Genomic DNA, 24290 nt, shown 5'->3' on the forward strand with positions numbered 1-24290 from the left:
ATTTTTTTTTTTTTTACTTTTTTAGATATATGTTACATGTATCTAAAAAGTAAAATATTTATAAAAAAAATGAAAAAGTTAATAAATACACAAGAATATGAAAAATGTACTAAATTCTCATATATATATATATATATATATTTGTATTTTTGGTATTTAGTGAATTTTTTTTAAAAAAATTCACAAATAATATACTTTTTAAATGTATTTATGTTAGACGTATCTAAAATTTACAAAATTACTTAGAATATTAAAAAAAATTAGTAAAAACAAAAAAAAAATTAATTTTCTAAAAAATAAATCCTAAAAATTCAAACCAAACAAGTTAAATATATATTTTTTTACTTCTATGGCCTTGTTTATCTTTTTTTTTTAAACCCTTTTCTTCCTAGTTGTCGACAACCTCCTTCTTTCCCCTAACCTCAGTACCATCACCTCTACTTTCACCTTCATCCATACTTCCCATGCATGCCACCCCCACCATAGCAGTGGCATAGGAGGGAGACTAGTTAGTGGGCGGAAAAAGTTAGGAAAAGATAAATAAATTTTTGGTGTAATGGTGATGATTGTATAATGGGAGGAAAGAGATTGGACTGACAAAGGTAAAATTAGATCGTGATAAGTGATGGATTGAAAAATAAAAATAAAGAGTGACATTGAAAAATAAAGAGAATTAGTGGGATATTTTTGTAATTGCATGATAAATTTCACCAGTTAAGAGTAAAATTTTAAATTCTCCTTTTTTTTTTAATTTATAATTATTCTCCAAACTTCACTTTTTAGTGGTTTTCCCCAACTTATATTGGATTTCAAATTGAGGATGTAACTTCTAATTAACTTTAAAAAAATAAGATAAATTATAAGTGGTTAAACAGCTGTAACTCTCCTTGTTTCATGAAAATGACATTTACACAGTTAAGAGTAAGATTACCAAAGTTGACATTGTAGCATGCCAACATTATAGTTTGAAATTAACCACGGAAGATGCTCTTAATTTTCATCAAATTAATTGGGTTGATATTGTGCCCAAACAATGTGTGAGAGTAAAATAAACTAAAACGACAGGCTTCATAACCCAACCCTTAAAAACCAAAAGATTATGTTTTGCCAAATTTAAAAAAAAAAAAAAAATGTTTTCGAGGTCATGACTCATGATCAAGTAATTGAAGAAGATCGTATTTCTGTAACCATTATCCATTCCGCAAAAAAATGCCAAATTTGGCTAACAGGCAAACTATCCAAGTGCAAACTTGAATTAGATATTCTACATACCTCCAAATTTATAACATAGCAACAATCACTAAATTTCATTCATTCTAGATGGACCCATTATTGGAGACACTGCAAAATTGAATGTAAATGTTCCTGATTTAGGAACCAAGACCAGCATAGCGTGCTCCATTTGCATCCCAAAAATAAACAAACCTCCGCAACTTCAAATGTGCACACATTTTGCCCAAAGCCAATTAAACCTATTGCCAGCTCGAAAGCACACTTGCTTAATGACCAAGCCAAGCGGCACCAACCTAAAAATACAAAAGTGAAACCCTATTTGGCAAGTGAATTTTTGATTTTTTTTTTAGCTAAAATTTACAAAAAGACAAAATAAGCTAAAATAGTCAATAAGACAGAATGTCACATCAAACCCATAATCATTTCACTTTTCCTCTTACAAACATCATATACAACTATAAAAAAATCCAATCATCTTCCAAAACATAAAAAATTTAGCCTATTAAAATAATCAAAAACTAATATAACCCATTAAAATAGCCAACTTCCCAAACGAGGCCATAGAAGAAATGTTACTTTCCGGCATGATACTACTATATTCAAGAGGAGAACCTCCTATAAAGCAAGAATAGCTCACCATGGCCAAACAAATTAATGTTGGCAAGACTCAAAATACATAATACAGTAAACAGTACCGGCAACAAATTACAATCTCACCGAACCACCTTCATCTTTTCATTTATTCCTGCTAAACTGTTGAAACTTTGAAGGCCCAAACCTAAATCCTTTAAGATCAATGCCTCCATGGAAAGTGAAATTACAATCTAGCTCACTAACCTATGAGGTTGGCATGTTTGCATAAAGAAGAGTGAAAAATAGTTCAACTTCAGCTATGTTTCGGATTATCTGAATAAACCTGTTCTTGCTAGGTTCTTCAAGCAGTAGAGGGCTGAATTGTGCAATTCGAGGCAGAAGTTTGGCCAGTGGCATCCCTGACGACAAATTGCCTTCCCCCAATTGAACCTTAATATCTTCCATTAGTGCATCTACCACTGTTTTTAATGATATGTCAACAACATTCCCAAATTCGGCACTGCAAGGAACAAAAAACAACTAAGAAATCAATAGAAAGAAGAAGATACAAATTAGTTTTGGTTGTCTGATGTTTAGGGTTCCCACCTTTCAGAACAGGGTACGATAATATGATTAGGATGTATTTTGAAATAACTCCCCACAGATCACATAATCAAACAAAAATACAAAATTATAGCTAGCTTCACTATGAAATTTGTATATTACTTAAAAAGGACAATCCAATGCTTGAGGCTTCTGCTAAAGTGGGCTTTAAGAAGGGCAAGATGTATGCAACATGTAGAGGTGGTTTACGTGACTTGAACTCACACCACCAAGAATGCTAATGGCACAAGCCTTACAATTGGACCAAACCGTCCTTTCTTGTATATCACTTATCAAATATATACATATATGAAACTCGTATATCGCCTTCTTGTGACGCCTACTATTTCAGCAAAATAACCTCAAACAGATTTAGCAAGAAAAGTTCGAGGGGAAATTTTGGTATTTATTTACTAGCAATAATTCACCTTCATATTTGCTTCAGAAAATAATATAATATCAAAGGTCAGGTTTGTACTCAGTCCATCCGTCCTGGTGCTCTCACTTAGTGGAAACCAGTACTGGGAATGACCTTTTATCATTTTCCTACTAAAAATGAAATCTAATATAGGGTAGAAAGGTAATTACATCTTCCTTGAGTTGTTTCCAAGCACATAATTGAAAGAGGGTAACATGGTTGTACATAAACTTGAAACAAATCAAGTTGTCTCACGTGGTTCATTGTGCTGGGTTTCAAACAAAGGTATTTCTTAAACAGTCTACACCCAAGCTTGAAATTTGCACTCATAATGGAGTTATACATTTACCCTTTCAACTAAACCTAATATTTCGCAATTGTTGGAACTTGGAACAGAAAGAAAATGATAGTACCTGGATAACACTGCATGTGTCTCCACCATGAGTTGGTCAAATGTGGTGCCATCAGAAAGATCTGGGTTGCCATTGTTGGAGAATGCAACAAGTTTGTAGGATCTAGCATCCTCTGGCATTAAATAGTCCACCCAGTGATGAGGGCTTCGCATGCTCATGAACACATCTAATATCTGTGTAATGGTTTCATGAAGAACAGTGGTGTTGAACAAATCCTTCAACTGCTTTCTGCATATGGAAAGTTTATGAACATTTTTAAAAGATCTGAGATGGTTGATTGATAATTTCCCATAAAAATGGAAAAGAAAAATAAAAAAAAAGGCTTGAGATAGTTGATTGAGGGCAGCAACTTTGTACAAATAATGCCAAAGGCATCTGTACCCAATTTGCTCCACCCATACCCCCATCCAATGAGGAATAAATTGGGTGCACTTTTTTCTTTTTTAATTGATAATCCCATGCAGTTTTAAAAATTATAGTATAGGGAGAAAAAAAACTCCAGGCGTTATTACCAACAGAGCTAGTATCTACAAGAATAAGAGTTGAATTTGCCATCTCACCCCTAAATGTTTTGCCAAGAGTTCTCGAAACTCATTTTTCAAAAGCTTATTCAGTCGTGCGGGTTGCAATGCAGGGAGCTTGGGTATAGGGTGTTCTAATTGGATGGTTCCAACAATGCTTTGTTAGAGCATCAGGAAGAAAGTAATATTTTGCATTTTTCATTATGCAGTTTCTTCGAAGCTGAGATTTTTAGGAGGGACATCTACATCATAGAACTCATTGGCATTGATGGCATTAAAAGATTTCCATTAATGGAAATCCAATAGTATTGAAATCTGCAGAGACACCTTACTCATAGCTGGCAAGTAAGGTGTGGAAACTCATTTATGGAACTAACTTGGTTAGCTTTGTTGATCAAAACTTAAGGAGCTTGTCTCAAGAGGGTTTTAAAGTTCCATTCACCTCTCTCTACACACACACACACATACATACACGTGTCTTTTCACCAGAGTCCGAAAGAATAGTAAAATCACATTTTGTTGTATAGATTCTTGACTTTCACAAAGACAAAAATAATACTGATAAGGTCACCATTGATGGTAAATTATGAAGATATTCATATGCCATATTTTACAACAGAAACAAATGCCTTACCCCTTGAGTACTTCAGACGCTGCTGCCTGGATATTAGAAATCAAAGTCGGCAAGCCGTAATTTGAAAGAAAATCAGCACTTGCCAAAAACTGCTGCTGATCATTTCTATCAATTAGATCAGCTTCCTCCTATAAGAACAAGAATTTTTTTTGTGTGATAAATTCCTATAAGAACAAGAATTAAAGGGGACTAATTTCAGAGAAGAAATAAAATATCAGGGCCCACAGAAAATTGTTAAAAAGGTGAGATGGGAGAATTGTAGGGACATTAGTGATGCTTTTCCCTTATTGTTTCTTATTCTAGCTAATCACATCATATTAAGTAGGAATGCATATCAACTGCACTGAAATTTTCACTCTCATTTCTTAGTCACTACAATGCAAGGAGATCACAAAAATAAATTCAAATTCAACTCAAAAAAATGTTTGAGAGCCCTAAAAAAGTCCTCCAATTTGACACAATGATGTGACATGTTAGGTGTCAACTTTTGATTTGTTCCACACCCAATCATATAGGCCCCAACTCCCTTGTCACATCATTGTGGGTGCGTTTCAGGGTCTAAATTGTGAGTCTCTAGCATTTCTCTTCAACTCACTTCTCAGTTCCGGTGTGAGACACATACCACTATGATTGTGCCATAAAAGAATTTGAGGCTTGCAATGAAAGCCATTCAAAATTTCTGTGGTACACTTTGGGATGCTTCCATAGAACTCAGCCAAGCAAACCACAAGCAGAGAGGTTGACATTTGATCTTGGTTTCAAGAAAAGAAATATATATATATATATATATAGAGAGAGAGAGAGACAGATGAAAAAAAGATAAAAGCAATGTACACATAACCAAACTCTTCAACAATACTATAGAGTGACAATTTTGAATTTTGGGTCAATTACATTTTACCCGCTTGTGGTTTAACCCAAAAACACACCACATTTCTGAGATTTAAAAATGTGCACATAGCCCTGGTAAAGTGAAAAATTAATTGAATCCATCAAAGATAACAGTGCGTGTTAAACACACACTTGTATCTGAATGGAGATTAATCAAAATAGCCTATGAAAATGATGACTATGCCCCTATGAAGCACAGGTATTCTAAAAATGGTGTCATACGAGTACCGGGTACTTACCAGTGCGGGTACACATACCGGATACAGCGAATATATGCCAGGTACGACAAATATGTTTGGGCACACCGTGGGTACGGGCAAGGGTTTTTTTTTTGTTTTTGTTTGCAGCTGCTAGAATTTGTTGTACTCTATTATTCTTCTTTCAAGTTCGAAAATCATCAAGTAATATATTTCCAACACCCTTTATCTATGAGTCATGGTTTTGCTCTTTTTTGCATTGCAGTTGCTAGAATTTGTTGCAGCCTTTATTATTTTTCTTTCAAGTTTGAAAATCATCAAGTAATATATTTCCAACACCCTTTATTCATGAGTCATAGTTTTGCTCTCTTTTACATCATGTTTTAGACAATTAAAAAAAAGAAGAAGAAAGAATTATATAATTTTTTAGACAAACTGTTATCTTTTTAGTTTTGATATTGAAACTTTGATTTATATGTTGAATGTTTAGCTATAAAATAAATAAAATTACACGTACCTATATCCATACCCTACTTTTTTAAGAATTTGCCGTATCGGCACACCCGTATCATATCCGTACTCATATCTGTATCCATACTTGCACCCGTGCTTCATAGCTATGCCCTTATCGTCAACCTAAGAGCCCAACCACCCAGGGTCCAAGATCTCTGTTGGCCGCCTCTATGGCAGCCATCATTACCACAATACCTCCTTCATGGCAGTACCTGTTGGGAAAAAATGATTTTTTTGGTTTGATAATTGAATGAAAATTGTCTCGTAATGTTGGCATCATGAATGAGAGATTGAGAATGATGATTGAGCATTTTACACATGGCCTGACCATGAGGGACACATGGCCTGACCATGAGGGACACATGGCCTTAATAGTGTCTTAGACCATAAGGAACACATGGCTTTAATAATGTCTTAGACCATGAGACACACATGGCCTAACCATGAGGGACACTTGGTTTTGGAAGCCATGAGGTACACATGGCCTTGCCATTTGGCATGCCAAAGATGCCTATATAAAGGCATGCTCAACATTGTGAATATCATCACAAAAATAAGCTAATTTCTCTCCTCCTCTTTTTCTCATTATGTTTAAAAAGAGACCATTCTCATTGGTTAGAGTACAAAAATTTTTGCTCTCGTATTATAGTCAGTCTGCTCCTGTAATATATTCTTCCTGTGTGAGAGAGTGCTACCATTGTCAGTTCACCAGAGCTAAGCAGAAGGTCCTTCTATGTTAGCGGGTTCTAAACCGTCGTATCATGGAAGATAGACGGCGACATACCTCCAACACCCACGGTGAGGCGACGAATTTGTTTTAAGGAGATTGTGGTATCACACAGGCTTCGATTTGCTTTCTTTTCTCATTTCAATATTTTAATTTGTTATATGTATTTCTGTTCATCAAGATGCAATTTCCCATAAATTCTTGTTATGTGGTTTTTCCAATTTAATTTATCATGAATCTATTTCTTTTATTTAATTTACACAATTTGTACAATAATCTTAAAACAGATTCTATGTTTCTCATGAAATTAACAAATAGATTCATATGTAATTAGGATTATACACTTTTTTTTTTCCTTCTCCTAGTATTTAGGATAGAAAATAGTTTGATGCTAGTCTGATAGATTGTTTTCCCTAGGAGTTTTGCTCACTGTATGGTCTATGTATATGCATAATAGTTGTTTGTTATTATAAAATATTAAATCAGACCTGCACTACTATGTTTATTTTCTGGAAAACCGAACTTGTGTTTTGTTATTCCTAAAAATAGAAACCATTCCGTAGTCCACTGTTTCCCACCTGGAATTCATATTTATGTTATTCTGCTAATGTCTATAGATTTGAATTTCATATTTATGCTAGTAAATGTTGTTTCCATCCAGTCAACTATTCCAATTTATTTAAGTGAATAAATATATTTTTCATGGTGTCTAGTTCTAGAATAAGTATATCTCATGGGTATGATTCTTAGTTTTCTATCATGTTTAGCATGCTTTTATAACATAATTTGCATGCTCAGGAGTGTTTCAATTTGTTTTTAGTTAAAGAAAACATGCTAATTATTTTCTAGTTTTCTAGTATAATCAACATGTTTCATATCTATTACATTATAGTTTAATTCACATGTTTATTATTTCCTAAATTTTAAAGATAATTTGCATGTTCTTTATTTTCTATATTTTAATTTATGTTACATGCTTATTATTTGTATAGTTATTTGCATGATTTTGTTTCTAGAATTAGTTACAAGTTTATTGTGTAACTTGTAAAGCTTTTTAATTCTTTACTTTATTTTGCTATTAAGTAGATTGCTAGGAGGTTTAAAATAATTTATTACTTTTATAATTTCATTCAATTATTTGTTTTGTATTTTATTGTATTTTTCTGCTAACTTTCTTTACAGGAATACTTATAGGGATGGCAATTTGAAACAGACCCAACGGGACCCGACCCCGATTGAAATGGTTTTTCCCCAAAAAATACCCCCGACAGGCCGGGGATAGTGTTTAAAAATAAATCCCCGACCATTTTCGGGCCGGGGACGGTGATATGTTTTACAGCCCCATACCCGGTTCCCCAATATAAAATTACCATTGTACCCCTGCCTATATATATATATATGTTTTCTCTCTTTCTTTTCTCATTTCAGGGTTAGAGACACTTGAGGTTGAGTCTTGAGTCTGAGACACACACATCGCACTCTCTCGCCTCCTCCTTTACGTCGCTTGGTTGCCTCCTCTACTCCGTCGCTTGGTCTCTCCCTACCCCGTCGCCGCCTCCTCACCGTCGTTGCCTCCTCCTCCTCCTCCGTCACCTCCTCTTCCGACAAATCTGAGCAGATCCCCACTGTTTGAGGTTGATGATGTTGATATATACATATATATACAGTTGATTTTGATTCTTATCAATAATCTCTGTTTGTTGTTGATATATACAATATATATGTATATATATATATATATTGTTGATAATCTTTGCTGTTGATTTTGATTCTTGTTGATATATAGTTGTTGATATAATCACTATATGTTTGTTGTTGTTAATGTTGATGATGATGAGATGAAACAGATCGATCTTAATCTCTATTTTTTTTTTTTTTTGGCCAGGGAATTTTGGGGTTCGGGGAAACCCGATCCCCGTTAGGGGACAGTGATAGGTTCCCCATTGGGGATCAGGGCTAGGGACTGGGAAATTTTCACCATCGGGAATCGGGGACGAGGAGTATGATCTCCGGCCCCGCCCTGACTCGTTGCCATTCCTAAATACTTATGCGAAAGAGAATGAAAAACAAAAAATTCCAAAACCAAATGAATAGAATTTGGGACTGTAAAATCAAAAGTTTTGGACTACTAACATTTTTGTTGAACAGAAATACCTAAGCGTGGAAAGGAATTTTGGACCAAATAGAATCCTTACGGATTGCTTATTTTTCTTTATAATTGAAGCAATTTTTTGCTTGAGTTTTAGTTGTGATTAATTTACCAATATGTTAAAGCAAGTTTGTTTGTTTGTAATGTTTTGGAACCATTTTATTTGCTTGAAATTGTTGTTGCAATTTTTAATTGCTTGTAATTTGATTAGCAATTTTTAATTGTTTGTAAGTTTTGGAACTTGATTTGTTTTAACCTAGTTTATCCCCTGAAAAACTTAATTCTAAATTTATTCCCCATGGACTAGGAGTAAACATGCTCTTGAAAGTTTTGTCAAAGGTTAACTGGGTCTTAAATGGGACCAGTGTGACCCCTCCAGTATTCCTGGAAACTTTCCTTACCATGTTTGATTCTAGAGTAAGTAGTGAGACTAGTTTTGAATTAAATTTTTGATTTTGGGATTTTCTAGTGTTACGTTTAGTTTTTGAAAACACAAAATAGTGAAATTCTGTTGTATTTTTCAGAAATGGAAATTGTAACTGCTACTGCTATGCTACTGCTAATGTTGGTGGGGATGTGAACCTTGGGCCAACTGACTTGCCAACCCCTGATGTGACCTCTATCGTCAATCTTGCTGTGACCTCTGTGGTCAATCTTTTTGCTACTCTTTCTGTTCCAGGGGGACTGCTCAACCATCATGAGCACCCAGAGAAGTTCACTGGAGTGAATTTCAAGAGGTGACAGCAAAAGATGTTCTACCTGACTAATCTCAGCCTTGCAAAGTTTTTGAATGAGGATTCACCAGCCATGGGAGAGAATGAGCAAGACAGGCAGAAGCTCATGGCTTTAGATACTTGGAGGCAGTCAAACTTCCTTTGCCGGAACTATGTTATGAATGGCCGGCAGATACATTGTTCAACGTGTTTTATGCCAAGAAGTTGGCAAAGGAGCTGTAGGATGCTTTGAACAAGAAGTACAAGACCAAGGATGTTGGGATAAAGAAATTTGTCGTTAGTCGGTATCTGGACTTCAAAATGGTAGACTCAAAAATCGTCATTAGTCAAGTCTAAGATTTCCAAGTGATTCTGCACGAGATTCATGCAGAGGGAATGTCGCTGAGTGAATCATTCTAGGCAGCTGCTTTGATTGAGAAGTTGCCCGATGACTGGAAAGACTTCAAGAATTATTTGACGCATAAGCAAAAATAGATGATTGTCGAAGAGCTCGTCGTCAAGCTCCGAATAGAGGAAGACAGCAGGAGGAAAGGGGGAAGTACCTGGCCAGTCCTCCAGAGTAAAGAAGGAGCCACTAACCAGTAAAAGCTCAAAGTTGGGGGTTAGAGGTGGTGTCTCTAAATGGCCGATCTACAAGTTGCAAGAACCTACTTACAGGTTTAATGGGAAGTGCTTTAACTATGAAAGCGATGGACATAGGGCGGTTGACTGCCGCAAGAAGAAAAAACCCTATAAGAGAAACCCTCCACAAAACAAAAGTCGGGCTCACATGGTTGAGATGGAGGATCTACCTCAAGATATGGACGACATGCATCTGTCAGTTGTCGTCTCAGAGGTGAACATAGTAGGGTCCAACCCGAAAGAATGGTGGGTGGACACTGGGGTCACTTGCCACATCTATGCCGAGAAGAAGATGTTCACAACTTTCAAACCGATTTCAAATGGTAAGCAGTTGGTCATGGGGAATTCTACGACCTCAACTGTTGAAGGAAAAGGTAAAGTGGTCTTGAAAATGACTTTCGGAAAAGAGCCAACTCTGAACGATGTCCTATTTGTGTCGGACATTCGTAAGAACCTTGACTCGAGGTCTCTCTTAAGCAAGCGTGGCTTCCGCATGGTGTTCAAGTCTGATAAGGTCATGCTGACCAAGAGCAGAGTTCATGTGGAGAAGGGGTATATATTGGGTGGTATGTTTAAACTCAATGTAATGACAATTATCCCAAAGATTAATGAGAAAGCTTCTTCTTCAGCTTATATGATTGAGTCCCCTGAATTGTGGCATGATAGACTTGGTCATATGAATTTGGACTCTTTGCATAGATTAATCCAAATCACAAGTGAAACTTGTGTAGAAGCAAAATTGACTAGGACTTCATTTCATTATATTGAAAGAAGTACCGAACCTTCAGATTTAGTGCATAGTGATGTGTGTGACTTGAAAGTCGTATAATCACGTGGTGGCAACAAGTACTTCATCACTTTTGTTGATGATTGCACTAAATATTGTTATGTGTATTTGCTTAAAAACAAAGATAATGCGATTGATAAATTTATTCTTTTTAAAAATGAAGTTGATAATCAACTAAGCCGAAAGATAAAGACTTTAAGAACTGATCGTGGTGGAAAATATAAATCGTCGTTTATTGAGATTTGTGCTCAATTTGGAATTATCCACCAAACTACAACACTATATTCTCCTCAGTCAAATGGTGGTGTTGAGCGAAAAAATAAGATGTCGAAGGAAATGATGAATGCAATGTTGATAAATTCTGGGTTGCCACAGAACTTGTAGAGGGAAGCAATTCTCTCAGCAAATTACATTGTTAATAGGATACCTCAAAAGAAAGTAGACAAGAACTCCGTATGAATTGTGGAAAGGCCGCAAATCTTCTTATAATTTCCTACGAATGTGGGGGTGTCTTACAAAAGTGGCAGTACCTACACCTAAACGGGTTAGGATAGGTCTGAAAACCGTGGATTGCATATTCATTGGTTATGCATATAACAGTAGTGCATATAGGTTTCTTATGCACAAGTCTGATATTTTAGATATACACAAGAATACCATTATGGAGTCAAGGAATGCATCCTTCTTTGAGGACGTGTTTCCTTGCCGAACTCGAGGAGATGATCAAAGTTCTGAAAAGAACATTGAAAATGATCCTAGTGATAGTGATCAACATGAAGAAGTAGATGAGCCAAAAAGGAGTAAGAGGGCAAGGATATCTCCGGACTTCTTGACTTATATGTTAGGGGGAGAACCTCGAACTTTTCATGAAGCTGTGACTTCACCTGAAAGTCGTCTATGGAAAGAAGCGATTAAAAGTGAAATTGACTCCATCTTATAGAACCATACCTGGGAGTTGGTTGATCTACCCCCAGGCAGTAAGGCCTTGGGGAGTAAGTGGATTTTTAGAAGAAAGATGAAGGCCGATGGGTCAATTGATAAGTATAAAGCTAGGCTAGTTATCAAAGGATACAGGCAACAAGAGGGCCTGGATTACCTTGATACGTATTCACCTATATCAAGGATTACATCCATTCGCATGGTGGTTACGATATCGGCTTTACATGGTCTGGAGATACACTAGATGGATGTAAAGACAACTTTTTTAAATGGAGATTTAGATGAAGAAATTTACATAGAGCAACCCAAGGAGTTCTCAGCTTCAAGACAAAATAAGAAAGTCTGTAAGTTTGTCAAGTCATTGTATGGTTTACAGCAAGCTCCTAAACAATGACATGAGAAGTTTGACCACGCTATGTTGTCAAATGGGTTTAGGATCAATGAGTGTGACAAGTGCGTATATGTCAGAGATACTGACAAAGGTTACGTTATTTTGTGTCTATACGTTGATGACATACTCATTGTTGCTAGTAATGATAAGATGATTAAAACTACCAAGAGATTGTTAAACTCTAAATTTGACATAAAAGATATGGACCTTGCAGATGTGATTCTGGGTATTAAGATTACCAGAACATCTGGTGGTATTGCACTTTCTTAGTCTCATTATGTTGAAAAAATACTTGTGAAATTTGGTAAATCAGATACGAGTGTAAGACACCAGTGGACTTTAGTCTACATTTGACCAAAAGTAATGGTGAGAGTGTCTCTCAGCTAGAATATTCTCGAGTTATTGGAAGTTAATGTATCTGATGAGCTGTACAAGGTCGGGTATAGCCTGCTCTATTAGCAAGCTTAATAGATACACGAGTAATCTTAATGCTACACATCAGAAAGGCATTATGCGGGTGTTGGGTTATCTCCGCTACACCCGGGATTATGGGTTACATTATACCAGATACCCAACGGTACTAGAAAGGCATAGTGATGCTAATTGGATATCTGATATAAAAGACTCCAAATCCACTAGTTGTTATCTATTTACCCTTGGAGGGGTAGCCGTGTCTTGAAAATCTTCCAAGCAGACAACGTATATCGAGATCAACGATAGAATATGAGTTTATTACTTTAGATAAAGCAACTGAAGAAGCTAAATAGGTTTGCCAATTTGTTGAAGATATTCCACATTGGCCAAAACTTGTGCCTGCTATCTGTATTCATTGTGATAGTCAATTAGCGATTGGATGGCCACAGAGTAATATGTATAATGGAAAGTCTAGACATATCCGTCGTAGATATAATTCCATACGACAACTACTCTTGAATGGAGCGGTCTCTCTAAACTATGTAAAGTCTAAGGACAACACTGCCAATCCGCTAACCAAAGGGTTAACTTGAGAGTTAGTAGAAACGTCGTCAAGAGGAATGGGGTAAAGGCTTTTAGTAAATGTTATCAGAACGGAAAACCTAACCTAACTAACTGGAGATTCCAAAATCTAGGTTTAAAGGGACAACCTAACTACGTGTAACGGGTGAGTCACTGAAGAGATAAATCCTCTTGCCCATTCCTATATTCAGTGATACTCTGAGGGTGAAAGGTTAAGCTAATATTTTTAATGACCCAAGTGATGTGAATAATCAACTATGGTATAATGAGATACCTTATATAGGTCACCTATGTGAGTGCAAAGTAGGGCCATTTATTTAAGAATTGACAAGGCCGAATCCTTTAAAAACACTCTCTGAATCAGGCTAGTGTTCCAAGGCCATATCGGACACACCAGTGAAAACAAGAACAACGGTTAGAATAACTCTTGTGTGAGGTCTATTGTCTTGGTTTACACAAACAGCATAACAGTTCAAGCCATCACGTTCACTGGTCAGCAGACAGTAAATCAGATAGGCTTTCATTACGAAAGATTCAAGACCAACATCTACCTTTTTTGATACAAGGTTAGTCTGTGTGCTCTCTTTTCGAGTCTTTGTTGTTAAACGTTACCCGTCATTCTTATTTGGTCAATTTTTATTCATGTAACGGGTTGTTGCAAAAAATGATTTTTTGATTTGAGAATTGAATGAAAATTGTCTCATAATGTTGGCCTCATGAATGAAAATTGTCTTAGACCATGAGGGACACATGGCCTTAATAGTGTCTTAGACCATGAGGGACACATGGCCTTAATAGTGTCTTAGACCATGAGATACACATGGCCTAACCATGAGGGACACATGGTTTTGGAAGCCATGAGGTACACATGGTCTTGCCATTTGGCTATATAAGGGCATGCTCAACATTGTGAACATCATCACAAAAATAAGCTAAGTTCTTTCCTCCTCTTTTCCCCATTGTGTATTAAAGGAGCCCATCATCTTTGGTTGGAGTAAAAAAAATTTTGCTCTCATATTATAGTCAGTCTACTCCTATAATATATTCTTCATGTGTGAGAGAGTGCTGGCATTGTCAGTTCGCTGGAGCTAAGCAAAAGATGCTTCTGCGTTAGCAAGTTCTAAACCGTCGTATCTTGAGAGACAAATGCCGACATACCTCCAGCACCCACGATGAGGCGGTGAATCTGTTTTAAGGAGACTGTGATATCACACAGGCTTCGGTTTGCTTTCTTTTTTCATTTCAGTATTTTAATTTGTTATATGTATTTCTGTTCATCAAGATGTAATTTCCCATGAATTCTTATTCTACGATTTTTCCAATTTAAATTACCATAAATCTATTTCTTTTATTTAAGTCACACAATTTGTACAACAGTACCAACGGCATAACAACCCTACCAATAACACCTCTCTCTCTTGGCAACCAACATCCATATCCACTCTCACACACAACTGCACATATTCAGACACCTCATGGCCATCACAGTAACCCACAACCACCACTCAATTCAAAACCACCTTTTGCGGTGGCAGCTGGTAATTCCCTTCTCTGTCTCTCTCATCTACACGCAAAATCCACCATTAGTTACACGACCCCTCCATGGGGGTTTTAAGACAACTGGCTAGGCACCTTTCAATTCTTCCATCACTACCATGGCAGCCATTCCTCACTCCCTATTTACCAACAGCCACAGCCGCCTAAATATCCACCCAAACACCATCACCCACCCCTTCTTCCTCTCCTGTTATACGGCCCAGCACACATCCACACTAGTATTTACTCTAACTTACCCTCTCATCAAAATATTTCTCTTTGTTGGGATGTCTAATTTTAGTTTTAGAGAGTGAAAGAGATAAAACCATGAGTGCTCAAATTTTAGTGAGAGAAAGTTAGAGGTTGGGGGTAGTTGCATGGAAACAAAAAAAGAAAAAAGACAATATAGGCTGTTTATAAATAAATAAATAAATAAAATAAAATATACTGTTAACGGAGTTGGATTTTGCAATTTAGTGTACATTTTTCAATCGTAGTGCCCAAATAAGGCGGTTGTGTGTACATTTTTGAATCATAGGGAGTGTTCTATGTTTTCAAGTTAAACTGCAGCGGCAAAATGTAATTTACCGTAAAAATAAATAAATAAACTACCAAGAATCACCACCCATACCATCACTTATTAGCATCTTTTTTCTTTTTCGTATAGAGATAACAAAGAATTTTCTCTACATTTCAAGGATAATTAGAGTGTGTAATTGTCTCTATTCCTTATCTTTTGACACAAGGCATAATAGTACAACCTAGGACATGCTGAATAAAAAAATTAAATAACAACTTGCCAATCAATAACCAATTAATCCTTTTACCTGTGAAATAAACACAGGCAGGATTTATGCATCTATAGTTAAACATTACACGACAAATCTCCTTGAGATTTTGAATGCTACGAAAGAAAAACCTACAAAATAACATAACATGTTTTGTTTTTAGTTAACTATTGGATAAAACCACATGGTTTACAGCAAAGCGAGGAAAAATAGCATTTCCTCAAGCTTGTTAAGAACTATACCGCAAACACTTACCTGCAACTTCAAACAGTATTAACAGAGAATCAAAAGCACGCAACTATTTTCCAAACCCTATTTGGTGCACAAATAAGATAGTGAAATGTGTAAATATTTCTTTCCAAACTAATAAACAGAGGAAAGACAGTAAATCTTACAAGTAGATCAAAACTTCCAAGACCACGTGCTGTGTCAACATATAAATGTCTCCCTAATATGTTGACTTGAACTCTAATATATAAACTAGTCATAGTCATTGCCCAAAGGGAAACCACCATTCTTGTGAAACCTGCGCAAAAAAAATAATATTATTAACTAACAATAAATGCCCATTATAATAGCTTTACTGCTATAAGATTATATAAAATTACAAGAAAGAATAAATAAAAATTTGTAAGCTACACACCATACAAATAAGAAAAGTGAAAGGTCAACAATATCGTACTTAGAATTTTGAGTCTCTCCCATAGCTCAAGTTTCTCAGAAGATGTCAGAGTGTTGGGCTGACCCTTCCCTCTTATTAGCCTCTCTGTCAAGTGCAAAAGGTCTAGCTCTTCTGCCACCCTACTACTCAATTCGAGCATTGAATGAGGCAATGTTGTTGTATCCGATATTCGTTGAATGTTCTCAAAATGCGCTTGCATTCTATTAATATTAGTCAAAGAAACACAAAATTCAGAACCTGCATACATTTGTTTCTCAAACAATTTACAATTAACCAATAAAAGAAATGATAATTGGATTTCAGTTCTTAACTGGGCCTTAATGAGCTCATCATTTTCGCGCTCCCCCGCAAGTTCTCTCTCCAGATCGGAGAGCCTGCGTCTGTGAGCATCATAAAGGTTGTACAGAAGATACCCACTTCCTAAAGCCCCAAGTGTAAGGTAAACCTTCCTCCTATGCCTTCTCCAAAACTCCCTATCACAACAACATAAAGGGATAAAATTAAGCAAACATTTATTTCTCACAAAACCCAACCACTGAATTTATAGATACAAATACCCAGATCAAGATACAACCAACTCAATCACAAAAATAATTAATTTCAAGCACAACCCAATGATATAATACCAAAATAAAAAGAGCCCAGATAAGGAAACAAGCAATTGAGGCACAAAAACAGTTGGATTTCACAATACCCAATTCATGTGCATACATGGAAATGATGATATAGGGCTTCTCCGAGCTCCAAATTTCCCAAATTAAACAAACTACAACATAATATTATGCAGAAAACACAAATACACAGGTGATGACAACTTCGATCCGAAGTAAAAAGAGAGGCAGTGAACCAACCACATTCAATCTCCGTTTGTATTTCGGTATGTACAACTAAGTTTACTTTCCCACCGACCTCAACAACTGCCGGACTGTCCCCCCTTCTCTCTCTCTCTCTGGAAAACGCACTTTCTCTCTCTAGAGCCAAGGATTAGGCCTTGAGAGGGGTTTAAAAGGACGAACGTCACGAAGTTAGGCCACCGCGAAACTTTTAGAGCAAACTCAGGCGCCGTTTGGAAATATTTTTTTTTTTTAAGTGACAGAAGATAAAATAGGTTATTTTAATCATAATAAATAAAACATCATATTCAATTCATAATTATTACACTCTTTTCTCACAAAAGAAAGTTAAAAAACCAAAAAAACTCTTCTCAAACTAAATTTTTTAATCCAAGTTAAAATAATTAAAAAACTCAAAAAGTCAACTCACTTCCTGAACAGACGTTCAAATTGGCAAAATCTAGTCTTGGAAATATATATATATATATAAAAGGTAAATTAGCATTGACCTCCTTGAAATTTCATGAAATTATTTGGGTGTGTTTGGTTTGTTTTTGAAAGAGTAATTTTCAAAAAAAAAAAAATTAGAGAGAGAGTTTAGAAATTTTTTTGGTTTGCTTGGTTGTATATTTTGAAAGTAGTTTTGGAGTTTGGAATGATTTGATATTTTGTTATAATTGAGTAGATGTGTGTGTGAGAGAAAAAAGTGATTGAAAATGAGAGATGAGAGAAAAAAAATGATTGATTGATGTATAGGAGAGATAAAGTGATTTTATAATTTTTTTAAGAAAAATCACAAACCAAACAAAATTTTGAAGTTTTTTTTGAAAAACAACTCTCTAAAAAACAAACCAAACAGCCCCAAAGTACTCCTCCAATATTTTGGCCTATTTTGAGAAGTGAGTTAAAAGCTACTTCTCAGCTTTTAACACATTTTTTTCTCTCACAAAAAAGTCAAAAAAATATCAAAAAAACGGCTTTTAATTATTTTTCCAAAATAACCGTTTGAAATACCACCCATTTTTATTGAATAATATTATATGAATCAATTAGTGTAGTCTAATTGATGATGTGACATAATTTAAAAGGTTTTAATATTTATAATTTGTATAACGAGTGAGATCAATAATAATATCATAACCAGTGTTTGTATATTAGTTAGTATACTAATTGGTACATATAGCACCGCCGATTTTTATTAAAAGTTTATTTCACTTTCCTTAAATAAGTGCATTTATTAGATAAGTGCACTTATTTATATCATATTGCCTCCCTAATTTTTTTTATAAAAATTCAAAAAAAAATTTATTATCCCAGGTAGGCAACCCAAGAGGGAGTGAATTGGGTTATTAAAAATTATACAATATTAAAATTAACACAATATTCAGAATTTTAACAAACAAAAAAAAACTGAATAATAATTATCAATATAAAAGTAAGAGAGATAAGGAGAGAAAATCAATGGTTCGGCACGCCAGGTCTACGTCCACTCCCGAAGGAACCTCATTGAGAATTTTTTTACTATCAATTGAATAAATACACCACCAAGCTTATAAATTTGGCACATGACTTACTCTTATCTATTGAACTTCACTCAACAATAAATGCCTTATCCTTTCAAAATCTCTCAAGAAAATAATGAATAAAAATAAGTGGTACTTTTAAACCCTCTTTTACAATAATTCTTTCACAAAGAGTAGATATGAAAGTGTAAGAACAAATGCTACACTTAGATCTGAAAGTGAAAGAGCAGAATACAATATACTCAGAATTTTGGAGCACACAAAATTTTTTCTCTTCAAGTTGATTTTTCTTCATACACAGCACTTCTATTTATACTCAAAAATATACCCGTTGGAGAAGACAAACGCTCCTCAAGATGTCAGCTGAATGAATCAATTTGGAAGAGAATCACGTGGAAAAAAATTTGCACTCTTGCAAATTTGAACATCTTTAGGTATTAGCCAAAATTGTACAATAAAGCAAAAAGTTAATGATGACTTTTCACATGCTATGATAATGTTTCCACTAATAATGTCTCTAGGCCCGGTCCTGAGATTTTCTGGGCCCAGAGCCGATAATCAACTACTAAATTTCTAGGGCCCTTCACATTTTTTTTTATTGAATGAAAAAAAAATTAAAGTAAAGGACAAAAGATTTGTATTAAAATCATAAAAAATACTTAGCATTACATTATAACAACTAATAAGTATCACTTGATCCTCGCTTTTCTTGCATTTTTAGAAGTAAATAAATAAATCATACTTGCATAATCTAGTTTTTTTGCAAAATCATTTTCAATGGATAACAATGCTAATCCATTCAATCTTTCTTGTGACATGGTTGATCAAAGGTAATTTTTGATGATTTTTAACTTTGAAAAGCTTATTTCCCCCGATGCAACTGTAACCGGAATAGTTAAGAGTATCCTATAAGCAACCCATGAATTTGGGAAATAATTTGCCATCAACTGCAGATGATTGAGCACTTCAATTGGTTTATTGACTTCTTTTGGCAATCTCTCTTTCAAGACTTTTAGCTCCATCAATATCGAAAATCTCACCATGTTTTAAAAATTCTTCAAGGTTCACACACCCCGCCTTCAATGATTCATCACTGCACTTTTTCAAGTCAAACAAAAAGCCAAAGTTTGCCTCGTATACTTTGAATTGTTCGAACCTGTTTTTGAGTGAACAAAGGGCTTGATCAACAAAATAAAGGAAGTAACCAACTCTAAACGATTCTTTAGCCGACTAGGTCATCTATCCGCTAACATTCTCATCAAATTGTTTCTTTCTAGAAATGATTCGCTTTTCAACAAATGTAGGTTCAATTCCCAATTCACTTACCATTTCTTTAGCTTCAACCATAGCCTCCGTGAAACCAACTTCTCTATACATTGCAACATACTTAACAAGCCCATCTAGCTGCTTTACAGCAACTGCGACATCCATATCTTCACTTTGAAGAAGCTTGCTAATAGAGTTCACATGAAACAACAAATTGTACCAAATTACAGTACTAAACAAGAACTCAAAAGTCTCAAGTTCACGAGTTACCAGGGATTTAGCTTCACTTTTTGCAATCGAATCTGTGGTAAGATTGTTGTACAAGTCAACTAAAGCATCTCTTATTTTTTAAGCTTGGTATCTTAGTGGTTTAACACTTTCAATGCGACTTTCCCAACGCGTTTACGACAACGACTTAACCATGAGGCCTTCCTTTAGATTATCTTTTAAAATTTCCCAACGTTGAATGGAAGATGAAAATAATACATATATGCATTGTACCACACCAAAAAAAGTTTTTGCTTTAGAGTAAGAGTTGGCCATATCACAAAGCACAAGGTTAAGAATATGACAACCACACGACATATAAAATGCTCTAGGATTTACTTGAAGTACTCTTGTTTGAATACCTTTGTTTTTGCCTTTCATGTTAGAGCCATTGTCATATCCTTGCCCTCTTAAGTCATCAATATCAAGTTGAAGGTTAACTAATGCTTCTTGAAGTTTATCAAAAAGTCTTATCCCTGATGTATCATCCACATTCAAGAATTCCAAAAAAAACTCTTTCACTTTAATTGGACTTGTTGAAACATCTATGCATCGTATAACAAGAGACATTTGTTCTTGATGGCTTATATTCGGTGTACAATCAAGTATGACCGAAAAGTATTTTGCTAGTTTGATTATCGACAAAATTGCACTTTTGACTTCCCCGGCCAACATTTGTATCACCTCATTTTGAATTTTGTGACTCAGATAATGGTAATGAATCTCACCCTTTTCTATCTGCCGCAAGTGTTGTTCCATCGTTGGATCAAACTCGCCAATCATTTCAATTATGCTTAAAAAAAGTCCATTGCTTTCTTCATAAATCTTCTCATGGCTTCCACAAAAAGGAAAATTATTCTTGGCAAGTGTTTTCACAACTGCAATTCTCAACAATAAAACTCGTCTCAAGTGCTCTTTTTCTTTGTTAACTTGTTCTTGTATACTTTTATCTATTGTTTGATGCTTTCCCAATCTTTCTTCCAACTCAATCCATTTGCTCATGCAAGTAATGTGCTCGTTACCACTTTCATGGCCTTTAAGTCTCTCACCAATATTTCTTCAGCCTTTAAATCCTTCGGTAGCCAATTGAGTCTTATTTCCCTCTTGCTTAAACAACTTACAACAAAAGCAAAATACTTTATCCAAAAGTTCCGAGTATATCAGCCATGTCCTATCAATTTTTTCTCCATTTGGTAAATGCTGAATGTAATGAACAGGTGAGAAATGCCTATGCCTAGAAGAATCATCCTTAGGGAAGTTGAACTCACAATTTCTTCTCACAGGACCTCTTTCAACTAAAAAATCTCGTAAATTCTGGTCAATTATTTTCCAAGTTCCTGGATCATCTATATTTGAATGCTCACATTCCGTATTCATCTCATTATCTTGATTGGCTTCTGCACTCCCAAATTCCCCATTTCCTTCGTCATCCACCAAATTTTCATTCTCATTATCCACCAAATTTTCATTCTCGTTATTCACCAAAGTTTCAAATTCTTCACTATTCAAGTCTTCAACTAATTGTTTTGTTTGTTTGTCACTCATAAAGAATTTATCAATAGCTCATCTTTGACACTCGACTAATTTTTCAACTCTTTGCTTCTTTTTCCTTTTTGCGAATCCAGACGGATAATTTCTTTTAAGAGTCATGATGAGCTGAGATCAAAATATTTTTTTAGATCAAATCAAAACAAGAGCACCACCACTTAACAAAACACACAACTTTTAAATTATGTGATGTGAACTATTAAACTTAAATGAATTCTTCTTGATGATGTAAATACCAATATTATAATAGCAATTAATTGGGCAAAAGACAAGACAAATATTTAATTAATTGAATAGAAAAAAAAATATTTACATGTGCTTACTGTGCTGAGATCAAAATATTTTTTTAAATCAAAATTCAAAACAAAAGCACCACCACTTAACAAAACACAAAACTTTTAAATTATGTGATGTGAACTATTAAACTTAAATAAATTTTTCTTGATGATGTAAATACCAATATTATAATAGCAATTAATTGTGCAAAAGACAAGATAAATATTTAATTAATTGAATAAGAAAAAAAATATTTACCTATGCTTGTTGTGCTGAGATCAAAATATTTTTTTAAATCAAAATACAAAACACGAGCACCACCACTTAACAAAACACAAAACTTTTAAATTATGTGATGTGAACTTGTCACGACCCAAACCCGCCCCTATAGGTTTAGCATCGTAACCGGCCAGTAATCCTTGGATTACCGAAGGCCTCTGAACAGATTAACAAAATTAAGGGGCTCGCGGAAGCTAATACATAAATATAGTTGTCCAATGAGCTGTGCTGACTTATATGAAACGGAATATTTAAAAACTTTATATACATAATCAAAAGTCATTCATACATTATACCCACATACATTAAAGTATCTTAAGTATAGCCAACAGAACAACCGAGTCTTATATAAATAGATACAATAGAACTTAAACACTTGAGACACTCCAGGAACCTCTACGTGAGGCACAATGGTTGGCTGACAACAGAACACAGATCCAGACAAAAGCCTTCAGGCTCGATCTCCAAAATGGCCACCTATATATATACATACATAGTGAGCTAAGGCCCAGTGAATAACATCAATTTAAAGAGGTTAGTGAACGAAATCCGAACATATCACAAGCGTAAAACAGATCATAGCATAAACATTCTCGTATCAGAACATAATAATGGTACATCCCATAGAACACATCACATAACGTCTTCCGACTAGAGTAATCGATTCCGGATACCGATTAAACACATATCACCACAATGAAGTGGCTAACGAGATCTCGTAATCACATGAATGGAATGGACCCGCATTAACATGCCGTCCCCCATGACTTGGGACTATCTATGGATGCCATAACAGATTTCAAACATGGAACATTCGTTCACGAAAACAGATATCATTTTAGAAATGGTAACTTATCATAATTCATTTGAAACATAATTCATATGAACGTATCTTTACAATAACGTTACTCACAGTGGTTCTCACAAATGGTCAATCAATCTCCAAACGTTGACCTACAGACACAAAAGCACATAACACAAACATATCTTATCATTACACATTCAGGTGGCCATTACGGCTTAGCTTTCATTACAATAGCTTATATTCTTTCTTATCACATTGCTTAAAACACACTCTTATAAACTCTTAACTTAGTACATTCTTTTTCTTAATGTGTTTCTAATCCATAACCCATTACTATGGCTTAACTAAGTCTTAGGAATGCCTAAGATGCAATGAAGATGCCAAAACATGAGTTGGAACACTTAGTCAAATTTTTGAAAACAGGGTCTCCGCTCGAGCATAGCTTTCCTCACTCGAGCGGACATGCAAACATGAGAGGGGTCGCTTCAGCGCAGATTCCTTCGTTCGAGCGATCTGCAAAAACATGAGACTTCTGGGAGCTTGCATTTCATGCTCGAGCGGACTCATGGTCGCTCAAGTGGAAGTGCCCGCACTTAGAGCGGTCGCTCGAGCGTGAACTCCTACGCTCGAGCGTAGATGCAGAATCTGGAATTTCCAGATTGCACCTCCAGGCTCAAAACTCGAATTCAACTCATCAAAACACATCTCTTGGGCCCCAAAACTTGAGATAACCTAGTAAACTTGTAAAATATGAAGAATAAAGGATCATTTCATAAAATCATGGCCCAAGAGTTTGCCAAAAGTTCACAATTCATCTTCAAATTCAAAAAACAAAACATGCATGTAAAATCTTTTTTTCAAACCTCATGAAACTAGCAAATTGAGCTCATAAGCTCCATGCATGTAAGAAATTCTTCCCAAAACATGATTTTAAGTGAAGGAACATGATAATTCAAACAGACATGTACCAAATAACTCCCAAAATAATTTAGATGCTCAAAATCAAACTAAAATGACAACCCTCTATATATATGTATACATGCATGTGAAATTATAATCAAATCCTCCATCTTCTTGACCAACATATGTAAATTACATGCAATGATCCTAACAACTCCATGAATTCATCTCTACAACACATAACTCT

General features: G+C 35.2%; 2 protein-coding genes across 3 annotated transcripts; both read right to left on the reverse strand.

The window, feature by feature from the left end:
• Positions 1 to 1635: 1635 nt before the first annotated feature.
• On the reverse strand, positions 1636 to 17383 carry LOC114274727 (peroxisome biogenesis protein 3-2). 2 transcript variants are annotated; one of them, XM_028216698.2, is made up of 7 exons: positions 17198 to 17383; positions 16658 to 16819; positions 16347 to 16546; positions 16060 to 16190; positions 4396 to 4523; positions 3241 to 3468; positions 1636 to 2326 (listed from the first exon to the last, which is right to left on the reverse strand). In XM_028216698.2, exons 1-7 carry the CDS (start codon positions 17200 to 17202, stop codon positions 2071 to 2073), a joined length of 1110 nt encoding a protein of 369 aa, XP_028072499.2. In that variant the 5' UTR covers positions 17203 to 17383; the 3' UTR covers positions 1636 to 2070. The 2 variants fall into 2 exon arrangements, with proteins under 2 accessions (XP_028072499.2, XP_028072500.2); XM_028216699.2 differs by having other exon boundaries at positions 17058 to 17325.
• A 2558-nt stretch (positions 17384 to 19941) lies between these two features.
• LOC145824181 (uncharacterized) lies at positions 19942 to 21237 on the reverse strand. Its single transcript, XM_082923798.1, has 2 exons — positions 20598 to 21237; positions 19942 to 20270 (listed from the first exon to the last, which is right to left on the reverse strand). Exons 1-2 carry the CDS (start codon positions 21235 to 21237, stop codon positions 19942 to 19944), a joined length of 969 nt encoding a protein of 322 aa, XP_082779924.1.
• Between the last annotated feature and the right edge of the window lie 3053 nt (positions 21238 to 24290).

Source organism: Camellia sinensis, chromosome 4 (assembly GCF_055761805.1).
Source record: "Camellia sinensis isolate YWXY chromosome 4, ASM5576180v1, whole genome shotgun sequence".
Classification (NCBI taxonomy): domain Eukaryota; kingdom Viridiplantae; phylum Streptophyta; class Magnoliopsida; order Ericales; family Theaceae; genus Camellia; species Camellia sinensis.

Bases quoted from the DNA above. Each gene is read 5' to 3' on its own strand.
- LOC114274727 (XM_028216698.2), bottom strand. The intron at 3,469-4,395 runs GTAAGGCATTTG...TTCCATATGCAG, and splicing joins GCGTCTGAAGTACTCAAGGG to AAAGCAGTTGAAGGATTTGT. The intron at 2,327-3,240 runs GTACTATCATTT...TGTTCCTTGCAG, and splicing joins ACACATGCAGTGTTATCCAG to TGCCGAATTTGGGAATGTTG.
- LOC145824181 (XM_082923798.1), bottom strand. From the start codon at position 21,237: ATGAGCAAATGGATTGAGTTGGAAGAAAGATTGGGAAAGCATCAAACA. The intron at 20,271-20,597 runs GTATTCAAACAA...ATCTTACCACAG, and splicing joins CATGAAAGGCAAAAACAAAG to ATTCGATTGCAAAAAGTGAA.